At 51.0% G+C, this 15715-nt stretch overlaps 5 protein-coding genes across 5 annotated transcripts; 1 reads left to right on the forward strand and 4 right to left on the reverse strand.

The window, feature by feature from the left end:
• Positions 1-562: 562 nt before the first annotated feature.
• On the reverse strand, positions 563-2231 carry HO173_011473 (uncharacterized protein; the record flags this gene model as incomplete). Its single annotated transcript, XM_037313353.1, has 2 exons — positions 563-1789; positions 1932-2231. 2 exons carry the CDS (start codon positions 2229-2231, stop codon positions 563-565), a joined length of 1527 nt encoding a protein of 508 aa, XP_037159810.1.
• Positions 2232-2257: 26 nt separating this feature from the next.
• Positions 2258-3003, reverse strand: HO173_011474 (uncharacterized protein; the record flags this gene model as incomplete). The annotated part of the gene is made up of 2 exons (XM_037313354.1): positions 2258-2848; positions 2992-3003. The coding sequence occupies 2 exons, from the start codon at positions 3001-3003 to the stop codon at positions 2258-2260; spliced, it is 603 nt and encodes a 200-aa protein (XP_037159811.1).
• Positions 3004-3801: 798 nt separating this feature from the next.
• HO173_011475 (uncharacterized protein) lies at positions 3802-7187 on the reverse strand (the record flags this gene model as incomplete). The annotated part of the gene is made up of 2 exons (XM_037313355.1): positions 3802-6933; positions 7023-7187. The coding sequence occupies 2 exons, from the start codon at positions 7185-7187 to the stop codon at positions 3802-3804; spliced, it is 3297 nt and encodes a 1098-aa protein (XP_037159812.1).
• Positions 7188-8008: 821 nt separating this feature from the next.
• On the forward strand, positions 8009-11687 carry HO173_011476 (uncharacterized protein; the record flags this gene model as incomplete). Its single annotated transcript, XM_037313356.1, has 6 exons — positions 8009-8175; positions 8417-8606; positions 8666-8936; positions 8992-9352; positions 9402-11449; positions 11497-11687. The coding sequence occupies 6 exons, from the start codon at positions 8009-8011 to the stop codon at positions 11685-11687; spliced, it is 3228 nt and encodes a 1075-aa protein (XP_037159813.1).
• Positions 11688-13122: 1435 nt separating this feature from the next.
• Positions 13123-14440, reverse strand: HO173_011477 (uncharacterized protein; the record flags this gene model as incomplete). The annotated part of the gene is made up of 4 exons (XM_037313357.1): positions 13123-13912; positions 13966-14106; positions 14161-14222; positions 14273-14440. The coding sequence occupies 4 exons, from the start codon at positions 14438-14440 to the stop codon at positions 13123-13125; spliced, it is 1161 nt and encodes a 386-aa protein (XP_037159814.1).
• Between the last annotated feature and the right edge of the window lie 1275 nt (positions 14441-15715).

Here is a 15715-nt window from a genome sequence, read left to right on the forward strand (position 1 = left end):
GGCAAGAAGGTGGCACCAAGAGGGACAAAGGAAGAGCGCCCTTTCTATACATGCTCGGCATCGTAGCAAATAGTTGCCAAGAGTGCTAGGGCAAATGAACATGGTGAATATGATGATCGAGGCCCTCCAGTACATATGTTGGGTCATGTGTGTGGAGTCTTTCAGGGAAGACCTTACAGAAAGAGATAATGCCCGCTTCATTCGATCCATGTCTCCGCAGTCATGGTATTGACTACAGTTGAGCTGCAACGACAAGGTGAGGGGTAAAGTACCATCAGAGTTTGCGGAAGAAGAGGGTTTGTTGATGGTAGGATGAGCTTGGTGTTCGTATGAAGAAGCGGGGATCACGCTAGGCTTTGATTCCCTCAAAAGGGAAGGTAACATTGGAGTACAACGCCTCTACTTAAACCTCATTCTTTATATGTCATATATCTCAAGAAGATTTCAAGAGAAGGCTATATCGTCGTGTCTCGAATTTATGGCGTTGATATAGCATCAAGGTATGTATGTACATTAATCTTTCCTGCTGATCCATAGTTGTACATCATGACCATTGGTCCCGTCAAAGCTTACTCCTGAACTTTTCTCTCTCGTCCTTCTTAATCAGAACCTCACTATTTGGGTACGGATCAATCGTCAAAGCATTCAAAGGATTCATTTCGCTCGCTCTCTCAAACAGATCCTCGTAGACCTTCCCATCGTACCTCCCTAAACTGCTGTCGAGAACCCAATCCGGAAAATGCCATGCGTCTACGAGCCGTATAGCATGCGGTCTGATCTCTTCAAGCAGTTTCATGACTGTCTTCGTTCTTGCCAGCTGAATCTGTCTTACTGTAACGGCGCCTGAGGAGAAGAACTCTGAAGCCTCTCGCTCTAGAGTGTGTAAAGCGTAAAGACGGAAGAGCTTCTGCATAAGGGCAGTTGTCTCAAGGCCCAGCTCAGACACCATAGACTCGGACTGCAACGCCTCATGGAAATTTCTGACGATCAAGTATTGTGAGTGAGCCGTACTGAGACGCCAAAAGTCGACGAGCAAGCTATTCCAGCTGTTTTTCTCTTCATCGCGGTGCTTGAGCGCTTCGAAGGTGAGAAATGAAGTTCGCCAAGCGAAGGCTGCAACGATGTCTTCGTCCTGTCCAAGAATATCGAATGCAGCGCCCAGGTCGCGTCTCGATAGGAACGTGCGCAATATCTGAGTAGTATCGTTCTCTGACGGGTTCGCGCCTTTGAGGACAGAACGTGCCGATTTTAACAGATACCTCGCCACTTGTTGCGTCAACATATAGTTGTCTCCCTCCCATGTCGTCGTTGGGAGATAATCAGCATACCATGTACCTATACCACTAAAGCTGGAATAGCCGTGGCCCCCACAGGCTCTTCTGCAGACTTCGAGACCCTCAGCCGCTGTTGTACTTGCTAAGGCTTTCAAGCCGCATGACGTTGCATGTAGATCTGCAAGCAAGTCCGTAGAAGGGAACAATTCTTCGGGACTAGGCCCTCGACCAGTATGCGACACCTTCCCTACATCGCCGGCCATTTTCTTCTGGTTTTCTTGGTAGAGAGCCATCATTCCACGACCAGTAAAATGCAATGCGAACGTGGCAGCAAGAAGGGGTAGAAGTCGAACCTGGACCATTGTGTAGTTGAGTACTTGGTTTTCGCCAATATCAGACTCTTTAGCATCTCGGTCCTGGAATTGCCGTCTGACAGCCGCATATCTGGTTGCTATCGTGACTCCACGAGCAAGTACTCCACCGGATTGGAGTACTATAGTGCTTCGAACCCAAGTCTACGTAGTTTTGGGGTCAGCAGATCTCTTCTGGGACCAAATCTGAGCCGTGAAACAGGTCCCGGAAGATTTTTACTACTGCGATAAGTTCTGTAACTCAAAACATAGTACGAATCAGGAGAAGCTGGCAAAAATAACTTACCAAGGTGCCGTAGACTAGGGAAGCTGATGCAGGTTTCACGTATTTGTTTGTCTTGGGGTCCACGCTTGAGAATTTCGCGAGCATGTGAGCATGCGGGACTTTGACATTGTTCAACAACAGAAAGCCATTGTCCATCGTATTGTATCCGAATTTAGGCCCAATGTCACCAACGTGTATGTTCTCCAATGGCTCATGTGTTTTCATGTCTCTTATCTGAACGACGAATGGATGTGGTCCGTAGGGCTTGCCATCGATAATCAATTGCGCCATGACGACCGCATGGTTGGCTGTTCGCCCCATTGATCCAATCCACCATTTTGAAGCTGTCAGGTGAGGCGAATGTAGGGTAAAGGTTTTGTCGTCAGAATTCCAGGTTGCAGTGGTCTCCAAGCCTCGCACATTTGAACCATGACCCAATTCGGTCTGTGCATAGCATCCGATGAATTCATATTCCTCGGCCCTTTTGAGGAATAACTCATGCTGTTCAGGAGTTCCTTGGTCTCGAAGCGTGATCTTGTGGAAATAATTAGGATACGATGGTAATACAACAAAACGTAAGGGTGTAGACGAACCAGGAACATGCTGGCATGCAAACCATATGGACCTGGCTCGCTGATCAATTCTGATGCCATCATGTACTCGTCCTGAGACCAGCGGTGCTGAACAGCAAGTTGGCGCATCCGCTTCGCTCGAGCAAGAGCAGTTTGGAATCTTGCCTCTCTGCCATCGAAGTAATTTAGGGACTTGTTGAACACTTTCTCCGTCTTGAGAATATCCAAAACTCTTTCCTGCCTTGCGAGCACTTCTTTAGAAAACAGGAATTCCGATAATTTCTTCACGGGGACATTGGACTGAGCTCGCTCCTGCTCGAGGAGCTCTGAACCCTGAGGGCCAGAAGGTGTGAGCTTCTTCACCCACTAGGTTGTAGTTTCGGAGTCAGTATTGCCTATCTGAGAGGGTATGTTGAGCTTTGAAACAAGTCTACAGAGTATACACTCTCCAGACATGTCTCAAAGCTCAAGATCTGGTCCAGAAGAGGATGGACTCGGAAAATACGTACCGGAGGTGCCATAGAAACTATATGATCCTGATTTTCTTTTGTGTCTTGTGAACTGCGTATAAGAAGGGATTGGAGGTATGAGAACAAAAAGATCGTAAGTGGTGATCTCGACCTTAATGCCAAGAGTCTGGCGATGCCGAGGACCGAGGCATCATAGTTTAGCAAAGCCCTAATCTAGATTACCGGTGTATCGAGGCGGTATTAATGACATTAAATAACTGGTATGGTGAAATCACGGCTCTTCAGCTTAGCTCCACCGCTGGAGCTTTATCGAAGAAGAACGTGGTCAAAGGTTTGGAGCTTTCCATTCTATCTGTGGCCGCGCTGTTCCAAATTCTTCTCAAAAGCGCTGGTCATCAGGATATTAGGTGTGATGAGACGGTATTGATTTGGTTGTTCCAGCGCGTGATTTATTTAATACACCAATACACCAATACACCGATGGTAATCTCCTTCTTTCCTCCGCACCCGGAAGAATCCTCTTATGCTTAATGCTTTCCTCGAGATTCGAATACACGCTACGAATCTCTTGAGCTCGTGGACTTGATCCATGAGACTAGGAAATTCATAATGCCGTTCGGCTCAATACAAGTAAATGCTTCAAACTACAGACTGAGAGCAAGTCCCTGCAGAGCTAGATTTGCAATATATAAAATCTACTGGACATGCTCGTAGAAGCTTCGATGGGTATGAGCTTCATGTCAAACACCGAGAACGCCTTCGCTTGAACCGTGTGCAACGGGAGGCTGAGACAAGCAATCCAGAAGGTGAAGTGACTGCCTCGAGAGCAGTCATACGACAAATGATCAATCATGTCATGATGTGAAAATTGCTGGTAGCCACGAAGTCCGCCTCGATGACTCTTGAAGACTTTATTAGCAGAATTTTATTTGAGTATGATGGCAATCCACGCTCACCTTCTTCTACAGGCGCGACCTGCTCCTCCACAGCAGGTCTCTCCGATGCGTCCTGCTCGTGACTGGTAGAATCGTCCTCATTCGCACGAGGGTCGCTTAGTCGTTCTGATGCCGACGGGGCGTTCTCTGCATTCTTGCTCTTACTCGCTGCCATCTCCTGTTGCTTCTCCCATGCTTCTCGTCTGTTCTTGTCATCCTTTGCCTTTCGCAGCCTCTCGGCTTCCTCAACGCCACCGCTTTTCTTGAGCTTTCCCTCTTCTACGAAGCTTCCAAGCTCCTTTGTGAACTCACCCTCTTGCCGGGTCTCAAGCTCTCTGTGTCTTGCCTTCTCCGCGCGCTCAATTGCTTCAAGCCTCGTCTCGTGGTTGGGCCGTAGAGCTCTGACCTCTCCTAGAACTCCGTCTTTAGCTTTCATGGGATCCATGACTTGGTCTGTCGAAATTGCTGCCAATCCTTTGGAGGTACTACGTAAAGAAACAGCACTGCCTTGACCGGATTGCAGATTTTGCTGCTTGGTGGCCTGCTCGACCAAAGCAAACGTCTGCGTGGCCTTGTCTAGATCGTCTTCCAAGTCCGTAGCGAGCTCTTCTTGCATTGTCAGAAGGTCTCTGTCATTGCATACAAGCTCAAGTTCCTTTTCCCAGATCTTTGTCCAGATGGGTTTCTCTCGCCTAAGGAACTCTTGCATCTTCTTAAGATCCGCAGTCGCTGTGCTGATGCTCTTGCTGACTTTCTCCAGTTGACGTGGGAGTGGTCGAACACCACGCATGACCACATCTTTACGAAGGTCTTCCACTATATCCTGAAGATCGTCGACACGATTGACAATGTTCTCTGACTCTTCACCTAGGCTCTTCTTGCCTGAGTTAACGTATGCTCGGCCTGTTGAATCATCCAGGCCTGGCAGCACTCCTTCAATGGCCATCGTCTTGATTGATGATGCATTAGATTGCACTGTGGCCATGGAACTATTCATATCTGATACAAGGGATGAGAACGTCTGACGAACAACCGCGAGATCTTGTCGTAGATCCTGGATGCCTGTGATCTGATTCGCTGGCACTTTCGGAGCTTTTGGGGATGTTGATAGTTGAATACCGTTGACTCTCGGCTTTTCAAAAGACCTGATTGGAGCTGGATTTACCTTAGGGGTGATAGAGAGGCGCGCCATTTCTCTGGTAGTGTCTTGCTGACGCTCAGAAACTCGTTGCAAGGCACTTTGCTGCCCGTCAACTGCATTGCGAACGCCCTCAACCATTTTTCGCAAGCCTCCGAGGCCTTCATCGATGTGTCTTTTTACTTCATCCAATACTTCCACGTTCAACACCAAGACTGACCGGTCCTTCACGTCCCGGAGATCCTCTAGCTCATGCCGTACGCCGGACACAGGGTCTTGGATATAGATCTCGGGCAGGTCATTCCCATTATTGTGGGTGTTCCAAGCAAATTTCTCAATGAATGCAAGTTGTAACCTTGCCATAGACAAGTCGTCCGAGCCCTCTGGAAGGAGGAATTTTTTAATTTGCGACTTATACTGCAGGAATAGTGTGAGTTCTTTGCCTGGTTGCGGGGACTGCTCTGGCACAAAATCTTGACTCGTCTGATCGCCATCGACAGGCTGAGAATAGCTGCTCTTTCCATCGGCCGTAGCTCGTGGAAGGCGCTTGATAGATTCTAGGTCGCCGGCGTCAGCCGTGTTGTAAGCCGGCAACCCATCGGGTGGGCTTGTTAGAGTCGCACGCATCTTGGGATGATCAATATCAGGGCTTCTGGTAGCCGGTCCGGATGGGCCGTCAGCTGCCTTGGAGCTCAGGCCATCAGTGTTCTGCACATCGCCTTGCGGACGTGCCTCTTGGGCCTCGTTGCTGTGGCTGCTCTCTTCAGATATACGGTTCGCGGATATATTATTCCTGACTGGTGAGGGCTCCTTGACAGACTTCTGCCGGCTCAGAATGCCTGAACCCCGAACTCGCACAGCGTTCATCGACTCTCTAACATCTCTGCCTCGATTGGGGACTGGAGAGTTCTGCGCTGGGGGTAGCATAGGAACGCCATTTGGGGAAGCTCCGAGGTGCCTTGATATCTGATAGGCTGAGTAGCGTCTCGAAGCTCTTCGTTCTAGGTCGCCTCCTCTCTGCAATGCGGCCAAGGCATCTTGCTGTTTTGGTGGAGGTGGAGGAGGCGGTTGCATATTTGGAAGAGTTTCCCTCTGGGACTGGGACTGAGATGCTGGTCGGTGTATAGCCGCGGTTTGGTGACTAGGTAGCGTCTCCCCATCGGAAGGCGGTGACAGTACAGACGTGGATTGCGAAGCGGTGCTTGAGAAAGAGGAGTCCGAGAAAGACGTGGGCATGCGCCTCTGGCTCTCACGGTTGGAGTTTCGACTCGGTGTGTTGTCTCCCGGACCGCCGCCACTGTTGTGACGGGTGGGTTGTATAGAGGAAAAGCGTGGGGGAACACTCTGGTCCTCTCCGTTGCTTGTTTCTCCACCAATCATGTGTCCATTTAAAGTACTTCCACTGCCAGCGCGCCGCTCTGAACTTTGCACACCTGATCTCCGGGTGGGAACGTCATCCAACATCTGGGTCAAGCCTGTATTGAGACTACTAGCGCTACCGGTCGAGCCAAGGCTGCTGACAGCTCCACTCGGTCCACCCTCCTTGCTAGTTTTTGATCTCAATCTCGACTGCTTCCTTTTCAACCCATGGAGAAGACCGATGATGATGTCGCGTATTTGGGGTAGAAACAGGTCAAGGCTTGCTGGATTGGCTTCTTGGCTCAGCGTTTCCTCAAGAATTGTCCGTAGAAGCTCTGGCACCGGCCCAAGATCGGCGGTATCGACGCCGATACTATTGAAAGCGCGGCATGCAATGTTGAATTCATATCCGAGGCGGACATAAACATCTGAGACATCGCCCTCGGTTGCATTGTCTCGTGACCACTGCGTGAGCGTTTCCAGTAGCTGTTTTGTGGCTATGAGTAAGTGGGTAACGCTCTTCTCTATCTGGGAAAGCTGTTGGCCTGGCTAATGACGAGGTACAATGTTAGTCAGGTGTAGACGTTCCAATGGCATTGTTACCCTCCAACATCTAAGGGAAAGGCCATAAAACATACGTTGGCTTTTTTATACGTCGATGACCTTGACGAACCGGAAGACGTTCGTGCGCCCGATTGCGTTTGAGAACTAGGCTCAGGTGCTGCTGCGGTTGGAGGTGGGTTGGATGGTTCCACGGCGGGCCTTTTCTTCTCTGGGCGTTGGGAATTGGAAAGGGTTTGCATGGCTCCTCATATCCTGGTGACACGGGCAGTCGCAGTATTGAAGGCAGTGAGTGCAAAAAAGGATGCTTCATCGAAGAAAGCCGATGATTTGACCGGCCATTTATGCTGTGCTGAACTGCACTGCTACAGGAAGCCGGCTGTGAGTTCTTTGCGTACAGTCAGTACTTAGGTTCGTAGGAAGCCGCTTTCAGACGGCCTCACCAGCCTCGCCTAGCGCCGTATTGCACGTGCTTGGCGCTCTTGCTTGGCGCTCTTGCTTGGCGCTCTTGCTTGGCGCTCTCCAGTTTTGCACTAATCAATTAAGTAAAGCTCCGTTTTGCTCACCCTCACAAAATCCACTCAATCGATTACTCCATCTCCCGTACTGCGCAGGACCTCCCATCCACCCACAAGAAGCTATACACAGTATAAAATCTTCTACTTTACTCCGCATGCAAATCACACAGCTATCAGCATATCTCCCAGCTCATACCTACTCAACAACTCAATATCTACTTACGAATTACAATTCGTCCTCTTGAACCGCTAGCCTGACCTAAGGTAAGCTCCAGCGGAACGCGGCTTTTCCGCCAGAAGTGCCCTGGACGAATTAACTTCTGCCCCGAAACAGATTTCCACCACCCTTCAACATCTACTCCCTGCCTCGTCTGACTCTCCTTTCAATTGGCCTCAGCGGTCTTTCTCAACCTCTCACACATCCTGCATCTCTTTAGAGTCTTTTTTGACGGCGGCTTGAGACACAGGACAAGTACATTTCACCGGTCTCTCGCTCCCGGTCGGGGGGTTGACCGTCCGGGCACCAACCCCGGCCTGTCGTGACAATGGCCACCGCAATGGTGAATGGCGGGCCAAGCGCAGAAGGAAATCCTACCGGACCTACAATGTCCAGCACCGGGAAGCAGCAGCCTAAGCCTGCCGGAAGTGCTGGCAGCAAGCCTAGCGATGGCAATCGAAAGCAGGCGGGAAACCTCCATGATGGAGTCCAAAAGTAAGTGGCATATCTCTACATCACGCCATCTGCAATTGTATGATGTGAGGGCCTTTGTACAGCGTTGGGAGTCATCCTCCCTTGCACTGGTCTCTGCTCAGCCGTACCTTCGATCTGCCTTACCCTTCCCTCTCCAGCTGTCGAAAAATCACAAGTCCCCTTCTCCCTTCCCGATCTTGTCATCCAATCGAGAATTCCAATCCAAGCATGAGATAAACCCAGGCTCACATGCGATTTACAGACGCAACGTTCCTCAGAAGGCTTGGACATCCGGCATGAATCCTATCACTCAGCGATCGACTACTTCTGGTCAACAGAATGGGGTTGGACCTCAGGCTAAAAACAATGTCCACAGAGCTGCAATCAACCAGGAGGCGAGTATAGAGAAGCTCGCAAATGAGCGGCTAATGTACCTGCTGGTAAATTTCATGGTAAGCGACCGAGATGAGACCAAGCATTCATGAATCTCTAACAAATCTCATGGTTATAGGGCCTTACTGCTACTGTGACATTGAAGAATGGTGAAGTTTTCTCCGGGATTTTCTTCGGAGCATCTCTGGAACACAATGAGTCCACTTACATACTCAAGATGGTGCAGCAGATCAAGACAACCGAGAAAAGTGAGGTCAATGGCACCCAAGATGAGATGGGAGCCTTTGTTGGTGTTGGCGAAGACCACACAATGTTATTCGATATCCACGATGTGACAGATCTTGCTGTTGAAGGTGTCGGGCTAGGTGCTCAAGATAAGCACCAAAATGGTAACAATCCCTCTGCATGGCCAAACACCATCAACTCTATAATAACGCCTTGTAGGTTCTACAACAGGGTTTCGCACAGACACTGACATTTCGGGCAACCTTGCATTTCGTGAACGACAATTGCAGCGCTGGACTTCCACCGCGGATACCGATGTTGATCTCTCTCTTGAGGGTTCAGGGTCGGGAGGGGCATGGGATCAGTTCAAAGCGAACGAACAGCTCTTTGGCCTAAAGAGTGACTACGATGAAAACATCTACACAACGAGAATCGACCGGTCAAATCCTTCATATCGCGAGCGTGAAGCAGCAGCAATACGCCTTGCACAGGATATTGAAGGAACATCAACCAGCAATGCCCACATGCGAGAGGAACGCGGGATGATTGACGAGGACGGTGGGCTCGACGAGGAGGAGAAGTGAGCAAAACCTCCTTATTTGCGGAAAACGAAGCTAAACATTAAGCAGATACAGCGGCGTCCGTCGCCAGGGAGCAGATTACCCACCTCTTCAATCTAGCCAGTCAAACAGATACATGCCACCAGCTCGCAGACCACTGAGCGGGAAACCAACCGTGGCAGGTGCACCCGTAGATTCCGCAATCATCTCTTCTCAGATTGCTCGATCAGATGCGAGTCCTCAAGTACAAACAAATACAGCAGTAAGACCAGCTGAAAATAGCGCAGCGGCAACAACTTCTGGTGATGTAAAGTCGGAAGATGTCAAGAAAGAAGCCGTCAAAGATGTCTCTACAAGCAAAGCAGTTGCTGCCAGTACACCACGCCCACCGGATACCTCCAAAGCAGCGACTCCTAACGCCACCGCTAATGTGGAGACCGAGGTAACCGAGGTATTAGATTCGTTTCGAAATTTCGCCATGTTCGAGAAGAATAGACTCGCAGATGACCGCCGCAAACGGGTGAGTCATGACAAAGCTATCAAGTTGAACGATTTGAAGAAGTTCTCGACGAACTTCAAGCTTCATACGCCCGTACCTAAAGATTTAGTCCCCATTCTTGCAAAGGACACAGCAAAACAGCATGAGATCGTGGAGAAGGCTCAGCGTGAGGCCGAACAAAAAGCGGCCACGCCTCCGAAGACGTCGGCTAGTTCCGCAGATCAGCCATCAACCAAAATCCCTGTCGAGTCAAAGCAAGATGGAACACGGGCTCCCCCAAACACCGCCGAGCGGCAGGAATATACAAATTTTCGACAAGGAATGCCTCCGCGAGGCCCGCAAGCTGGCATGCCACCGCGTGATAAGCAACAGCAGTTTTCGAACTTCCTTCCCTCTTCGCAAAACGGTCAGGGTCTTCTCAGCCATCGCTTAGCCGAAAATCATGGCCGACACAAAGCTGGCATGCCAGCATCCATTCCGACCCCACTTCCAATTCACAGTGCCCAGAAGCCTCCCAGACCTATCGCCAACGCTGCTCAGGTGCCTAACTCACAAGCATCAAGCACTGTACGAACCCCAACTTCTGCAGCTTCTGCCAAATTCAACGTGTTCAAGCCTAACCCAGCGGCTAATACGTTCAAGCCCACTGGACTGCCCAGCGCTGCTTCCAGTCCAAGATCAAGTGCCAACGCTAGGCCTATGTCTCGAGCTCCAAGTCCGAGCGATTTCTTTGGCACCAAAAAACCGGTTTCGTCTGGCGAGAGACCTTCCATCCTGGAGAACTTCAATCCTTTGAAGCGTCTCAGGGAGAAAGCGCAAAAAGAGGGGAAAGCAAAAGACTATGCTGCGAATGGCGGCATTGTCTATGCTCATGCGACCCCAGTCACCTGGACACAGGTGAAGAGTGACGAGAACTTCAAGTCCTACAAAGATATGTATGAAGATCCACCGCCAGCGTCGCGCGGTGTCTCTCCACAACAATCAACAGCCTCTCCGGTCAATTCAGCCCTCTTGCATCAATTACCTGCCCATTTGCAGCACGCTCCGCAAGGGGTTCCTCATTTGCATGCTCCTCAGCAGGTCCCGTACCCGGGTCCGCCACAGCCACATCATTTTCCTGGCGTGCCCCATCATTACGATGAGCACCGCATGCATCCGTCTCCATCACAGTCTTCGGCATATTCAACATCTCGGGTACAAGGACCTTATCTGGCCTACCCACCGCCAATGGGTCAAGTACCATATGGGTATGGCCAACCAGCGCCGCCCCATGTTATAGGCCCTGGTGCTCCTCAACCACAAGCCTTTAGACCGGTCCACGGCGGCCCACCGTATGGACAATCCCCAGGGCAACAGTTTTCGGCTCCAATGATGGTCCATAATTCCTCTCAGGGAAGTTTCATGGGTCCACATGGTATGCCCGGGCCCCAAATGCCAATTTTCGCTCCTGGACAAGCTGCTCCGTATGGTGGGCAGTCGCAGCCGCCAAGTGGATTTCCCAGTCCCGGGAGAGCAACGCCTATGATACATCAAGGCTCTTATCAAGGGCAGCCTCCAGTGTACGTGGGTAATCAGCAGTACGGTACGCCGATCTATGCACAACAACCACCTCAACACAGTAAGATGCTCGACGCGGAGACTCTATTCACTGCTAACGCGACATAGCAACGCCTATGCGAGGCTATGCATCTCCGCAGCCGCATTACAGCCAGAGCCCCCAACAGCAACCACATTTCCCACCCCAGGTCAGTCGCGTGCCTAGCAATAGCTATGCGCACCATCAGTATCAACACATGCCTGCGCAGCATAATCCTCCCCCTGGAGTGCCCATGGATGGAGGAGATGTTATGAAATGAAGACGCGATGGCGATCGCGGAATTGCCTGCCGTCACGACCGGCTTCTGCACGGCCCTTCGCTGCAGACTACTACTGACGCGCAGCATAGGCGAAGGCTCACCCAGGCGTCGGATGCAGCTGGATATTGGCTGAGTACTTATTGTTTTACCTCTTACACGATTTAGCGGCATCATCATACCCGCGGCATGAGCAAAGGGCGTTCCGGCTAGTCTAGACTACGCGTCCGGCATGGAGGAAACACGGTATCCATGCACAAGGACACAAAAGCGAAGGCGAGAATGGAAATTGAATGGAGCGGGATAGCTAAAGCATCAAAAGTGGCGTGGATTTAGGGTGAGAATGTGTAGAGCGAAGGCGAGGTGAGTACAAGAGAGATCGAGAAGTGTAGAGAGGTGTAGCTTGGCTGAAAAGGTATGCATTGGTAGTTGCAATGGCTCGAGTGGCAACAGCTTAGGAGCTCTAACTATCAATCAAGACCTTTCCGTGAGTACTTGTGTATTAATGAACAGCGTTCCGCAAGTATGTTTATTGGTCTTGGACTTGCATACTCGATGAACACGAATGTGTTGGGGTACCCTGAAGGTTCGAATTGTAGACTCTTTAGTGCTAACACCGGACCACTGTCTACCGCTCTTCCAATTATCTTCTCTGTATCCTCGTCACGCCTTTGATATTTCACTTCATATGTGTCAATGTAATTGGGTATCACCAGCGACCCCTTTCTTCACCATGCTCCATGCCCACAGTCATATCAGGGCCTAATTGGATCAACCACCCCTCTAACGATTGCATCACTACCTACTGAGCTGAGCACCTCTGCAGGAATCCCACAACTTCCACAACAGATAATCAACGACCCATTGCTAATCTCACCCCTTCTTTCCACATCCCTTCAAAGTATGGGAGACGAAGATTAGAACGGGGAGACGATTCGCGCAGCGCGGCCTGTGCTTGCTGCGCCGGATGAAGACGACCGGGCTGAGAGGGGGCAATGGGCGGTGTTGAGAGGTTCGGGGGGGTCGGGTGGGCTTTTTGTGGGTAGGTGTTGGGGTTCTTTCTCTCTCCCTTCGGGATTGGGCGGATGGAGGTCGTTGGGTCTGTAGACCTTTTGTGAACGCTCACGTTGTTGGATATGAAAGGGGTTTGGATTGTTGATACGAGCTGTGGTACTGGTGTGACTACGTCGTGATGAGGAGTAGGAACGACGATCGGATACTGTGGAATTTCATCTTCATCGTGGCTGGGTGAGAGTTGAGAGGTTCTCCCTAGCTATAGTTTGATTAAAATGTTGACTTTGCTAAAAAACAATCTCTCTCGAGTTTACGGACCTACGGAGACGCAACCCTCGGTTCTCTCACGTCTCAAAAAGCCAGATAGACAAATCAAGCCCAACCATTTCCCCACAATCCGCCAATCTCACCCACTGCCGATGTCTTAGAATATCTTTGACCTTCTTCTACACCTCGCGCACACCGCACTCCCATTTCTCCCTACCGTTGCCTCGGGTGGTCCAACCCCTGTACTCAGCGCCGGCGCCGCCACAGACGGAAAGGTCGAGGTCACCGGATCCCCAGTCTGCTCTGTTGTTCCCTCCGCTATCCTTGCTCCCGCACTTTGCGCCGGCTCCACGGCGGAGTGAGGTGCAAAAGTCTCGGGACCTCTAAGCGCCGACACGATTGGCGCAGGGCCGATGAGCGCCGGCGCTGCTGATACGGGAGCTGGAAGTGTTACGTCGCCGCCGTCCGTACAAGTATAGACCGTGGTGATGGAAGCAAAGGTGACTGTCGCTGTCGTAGTATACTCAGCCGCGGTGAGTGTAGTTGTGTATGTCACCACGACGGTGCTGGGCTCCGTACTCGTGCTTCGTGCTGCGCTCGGGGTCCACGCGTTGCCGAGATCGGTAGAGGGCGTGGCCCACTTGATGGGGAGGGAGGTGATACGGAGCGTGGGGGCGCTGGGGGTTCGAGGATCGGTTGGGATGGTACTTTGGCTGGACGGGGATGGTGCTGTTCCACTGACGGCGAGGACAGCCGGCGTAGGTTCTTTATCAGCGCTTGCAACGGCAGCTACCGTGTCTGAGTCGGTCGATATGGCGGTCACAGGCGCGCTTGTTGGTGAGACCATTGCGGTATCTTGAGCTTGGGGCTGAAGTTGTTCGTCTGCGCATTCGGCTAGTGATGCTGGGAGAGTAAAGTAGCAGCCACAGTAGGCGTAAGCTTGCATTCTGTGGAGGCATTAGACAAGAAAGGTAAAGCACATGTCCTAAAGATGACTAACGTGTAATTGTTGCAGTCTTGGTAGCCTAGGAGTGAATCAGAGCAAGCCGTGTGATCATTATTGTTGGCCATCAAGCAGCCATGGAAAAGATCGAAATACTGGCCACAGGTGTTGGCGGCAGATTGTTGCATGTGTACGGTCCTGAACGAGCATCAGCACAAGAGCGAAGCTGGGATGGTTGACCAAAGCGCCCACATTTGGTTGGAACATGTGGGAGAGTCATTGGCAAGAGTCTCGTTGCAAACATTGGCAATGATCTGAATGATGTCAGTAGAGATTTCACTACGGCTTGTCGGAGAGGACGCACCGATGACTCGCTGACATCTGGCGCCGCTGGTTCGCAGACTCGGCGCGCGATAGCCTCGTCGGACGCAAAATCTCGTGGGACGAATCCTGTCCCTGCTACGGGCTGAGACAGTAAGAGGAGTGCGCAGAGGGTACTGATGCAATTGATATATCTCGTGGACCAAGGCATGGTCCTAGTACTTTAGAGAGCGGTGACAGCTTGATTGAGGACAGTGACGATGACAGCTGATGAGTAATAGAAAGGGTGACGACCTAGAAACCAGGGAGGGGTAGACCATGAAGAAGGAGCGCGTTACTTCTATCATTATTTAATTCCTCCAGCCCCGTCTACTGCTTAGTCGTTGTGAAAAGACATGAAGATGTGCTAGCCTCCCAACCTCCATTTCTTTGGGGAAACATGATCGGGACGCATTTTTCATACCCCCCAAAGCTATGAACCTTGAAAGAGTGCGCTGGGTAGGGTCTTGAACAGGAAGTTTAGTCAGGAGTTATACAGCTTTGGAAAGCCGACGTGCGATTGCGCTTACGAAATTGCATGGAAGAGTATTGTGAAGAAAGGTGTGCAGCTGCTGATGGGGTGGGGGTTGCATTCCAACATTCCCTGCTTGCGAAGAATGTTGTTGAGTCTTCTGCTGATAGAGGCACAATGCATTGGCCTTTGAAACTAGAGGTGTCACGGTGTTGTATTGCAGAGCTAGAGTAATGCAAGAATCTGTCATCCGAAGAATTATGAAGGAAATTCATGTCCACCGCGGTGACAATAGACGCAAGTTCAAGTGCATATTAGCCTGGTCCGGAGCCGATCATAGCGAAGCCATCGACGTATCTGAGCAATATTGAAAGCAAGTAGAGATCAAATTATGAGGTCCCAGTGAAGAATAACGGCCTCTAAGAGACACGCTGTAAATGTCCGGCAGAGGGCAACAGTTGCGCGGGTAGTGAATTTGGTGCCGTTGATCGCGCGCTAGTTCTGTACGTAGCCTGGAGAAACGCTCATCGATGCAAAGGTGGAGTCCGGAGCGTCGGAATTTGGACGCTAAGGCCTCAGTAGGCCAATGGCGGCGAATTGCCCGCTCGGACGCGTCTATTCGGCTCTGTGTGCCTTGATTGGCGTATTCGACGACGTCAACCGCACTTCAATCGAGAGCATGTCCAGGGACCTGTAGAAAGGATGACTTTGGAAGCGGGAAACATGGATGGGATAAGGACTTTCCCAGTCATGGAGGTGCACGCAGTCATCCAGGAGCGCAATTAGACTAGGTGGTGTCGGTTAAACAATGTAGATCACCGCCGTCAGGGTGACCTTGTCCGCCGTGCTGTTTACGCAGACCCATAGTCCGGTGGAGCCAAACATGAGCCGAAGAGATGCGATAGGGAATCCAAGTAGAGGGAAGAGTTTGACCTATGCGATTGGTCCCAGTGGCGGAAGAGGTGCGGGTAAGAT

The sequence above is a fragment of the Letharia columbiana genome (genome assembly GCF_014066305.1).
Source record: "Letharia columbiana isolate WasteWater2 chromosome Unknown Sc0000062_s0, whole genome shotgun sequence".
NCBI lineage: Eukaryota > Fungi > Ascomycota > Lecanoromycetes > Lecanorales > Parmeliaceae > Letharia > Letharia columbiana.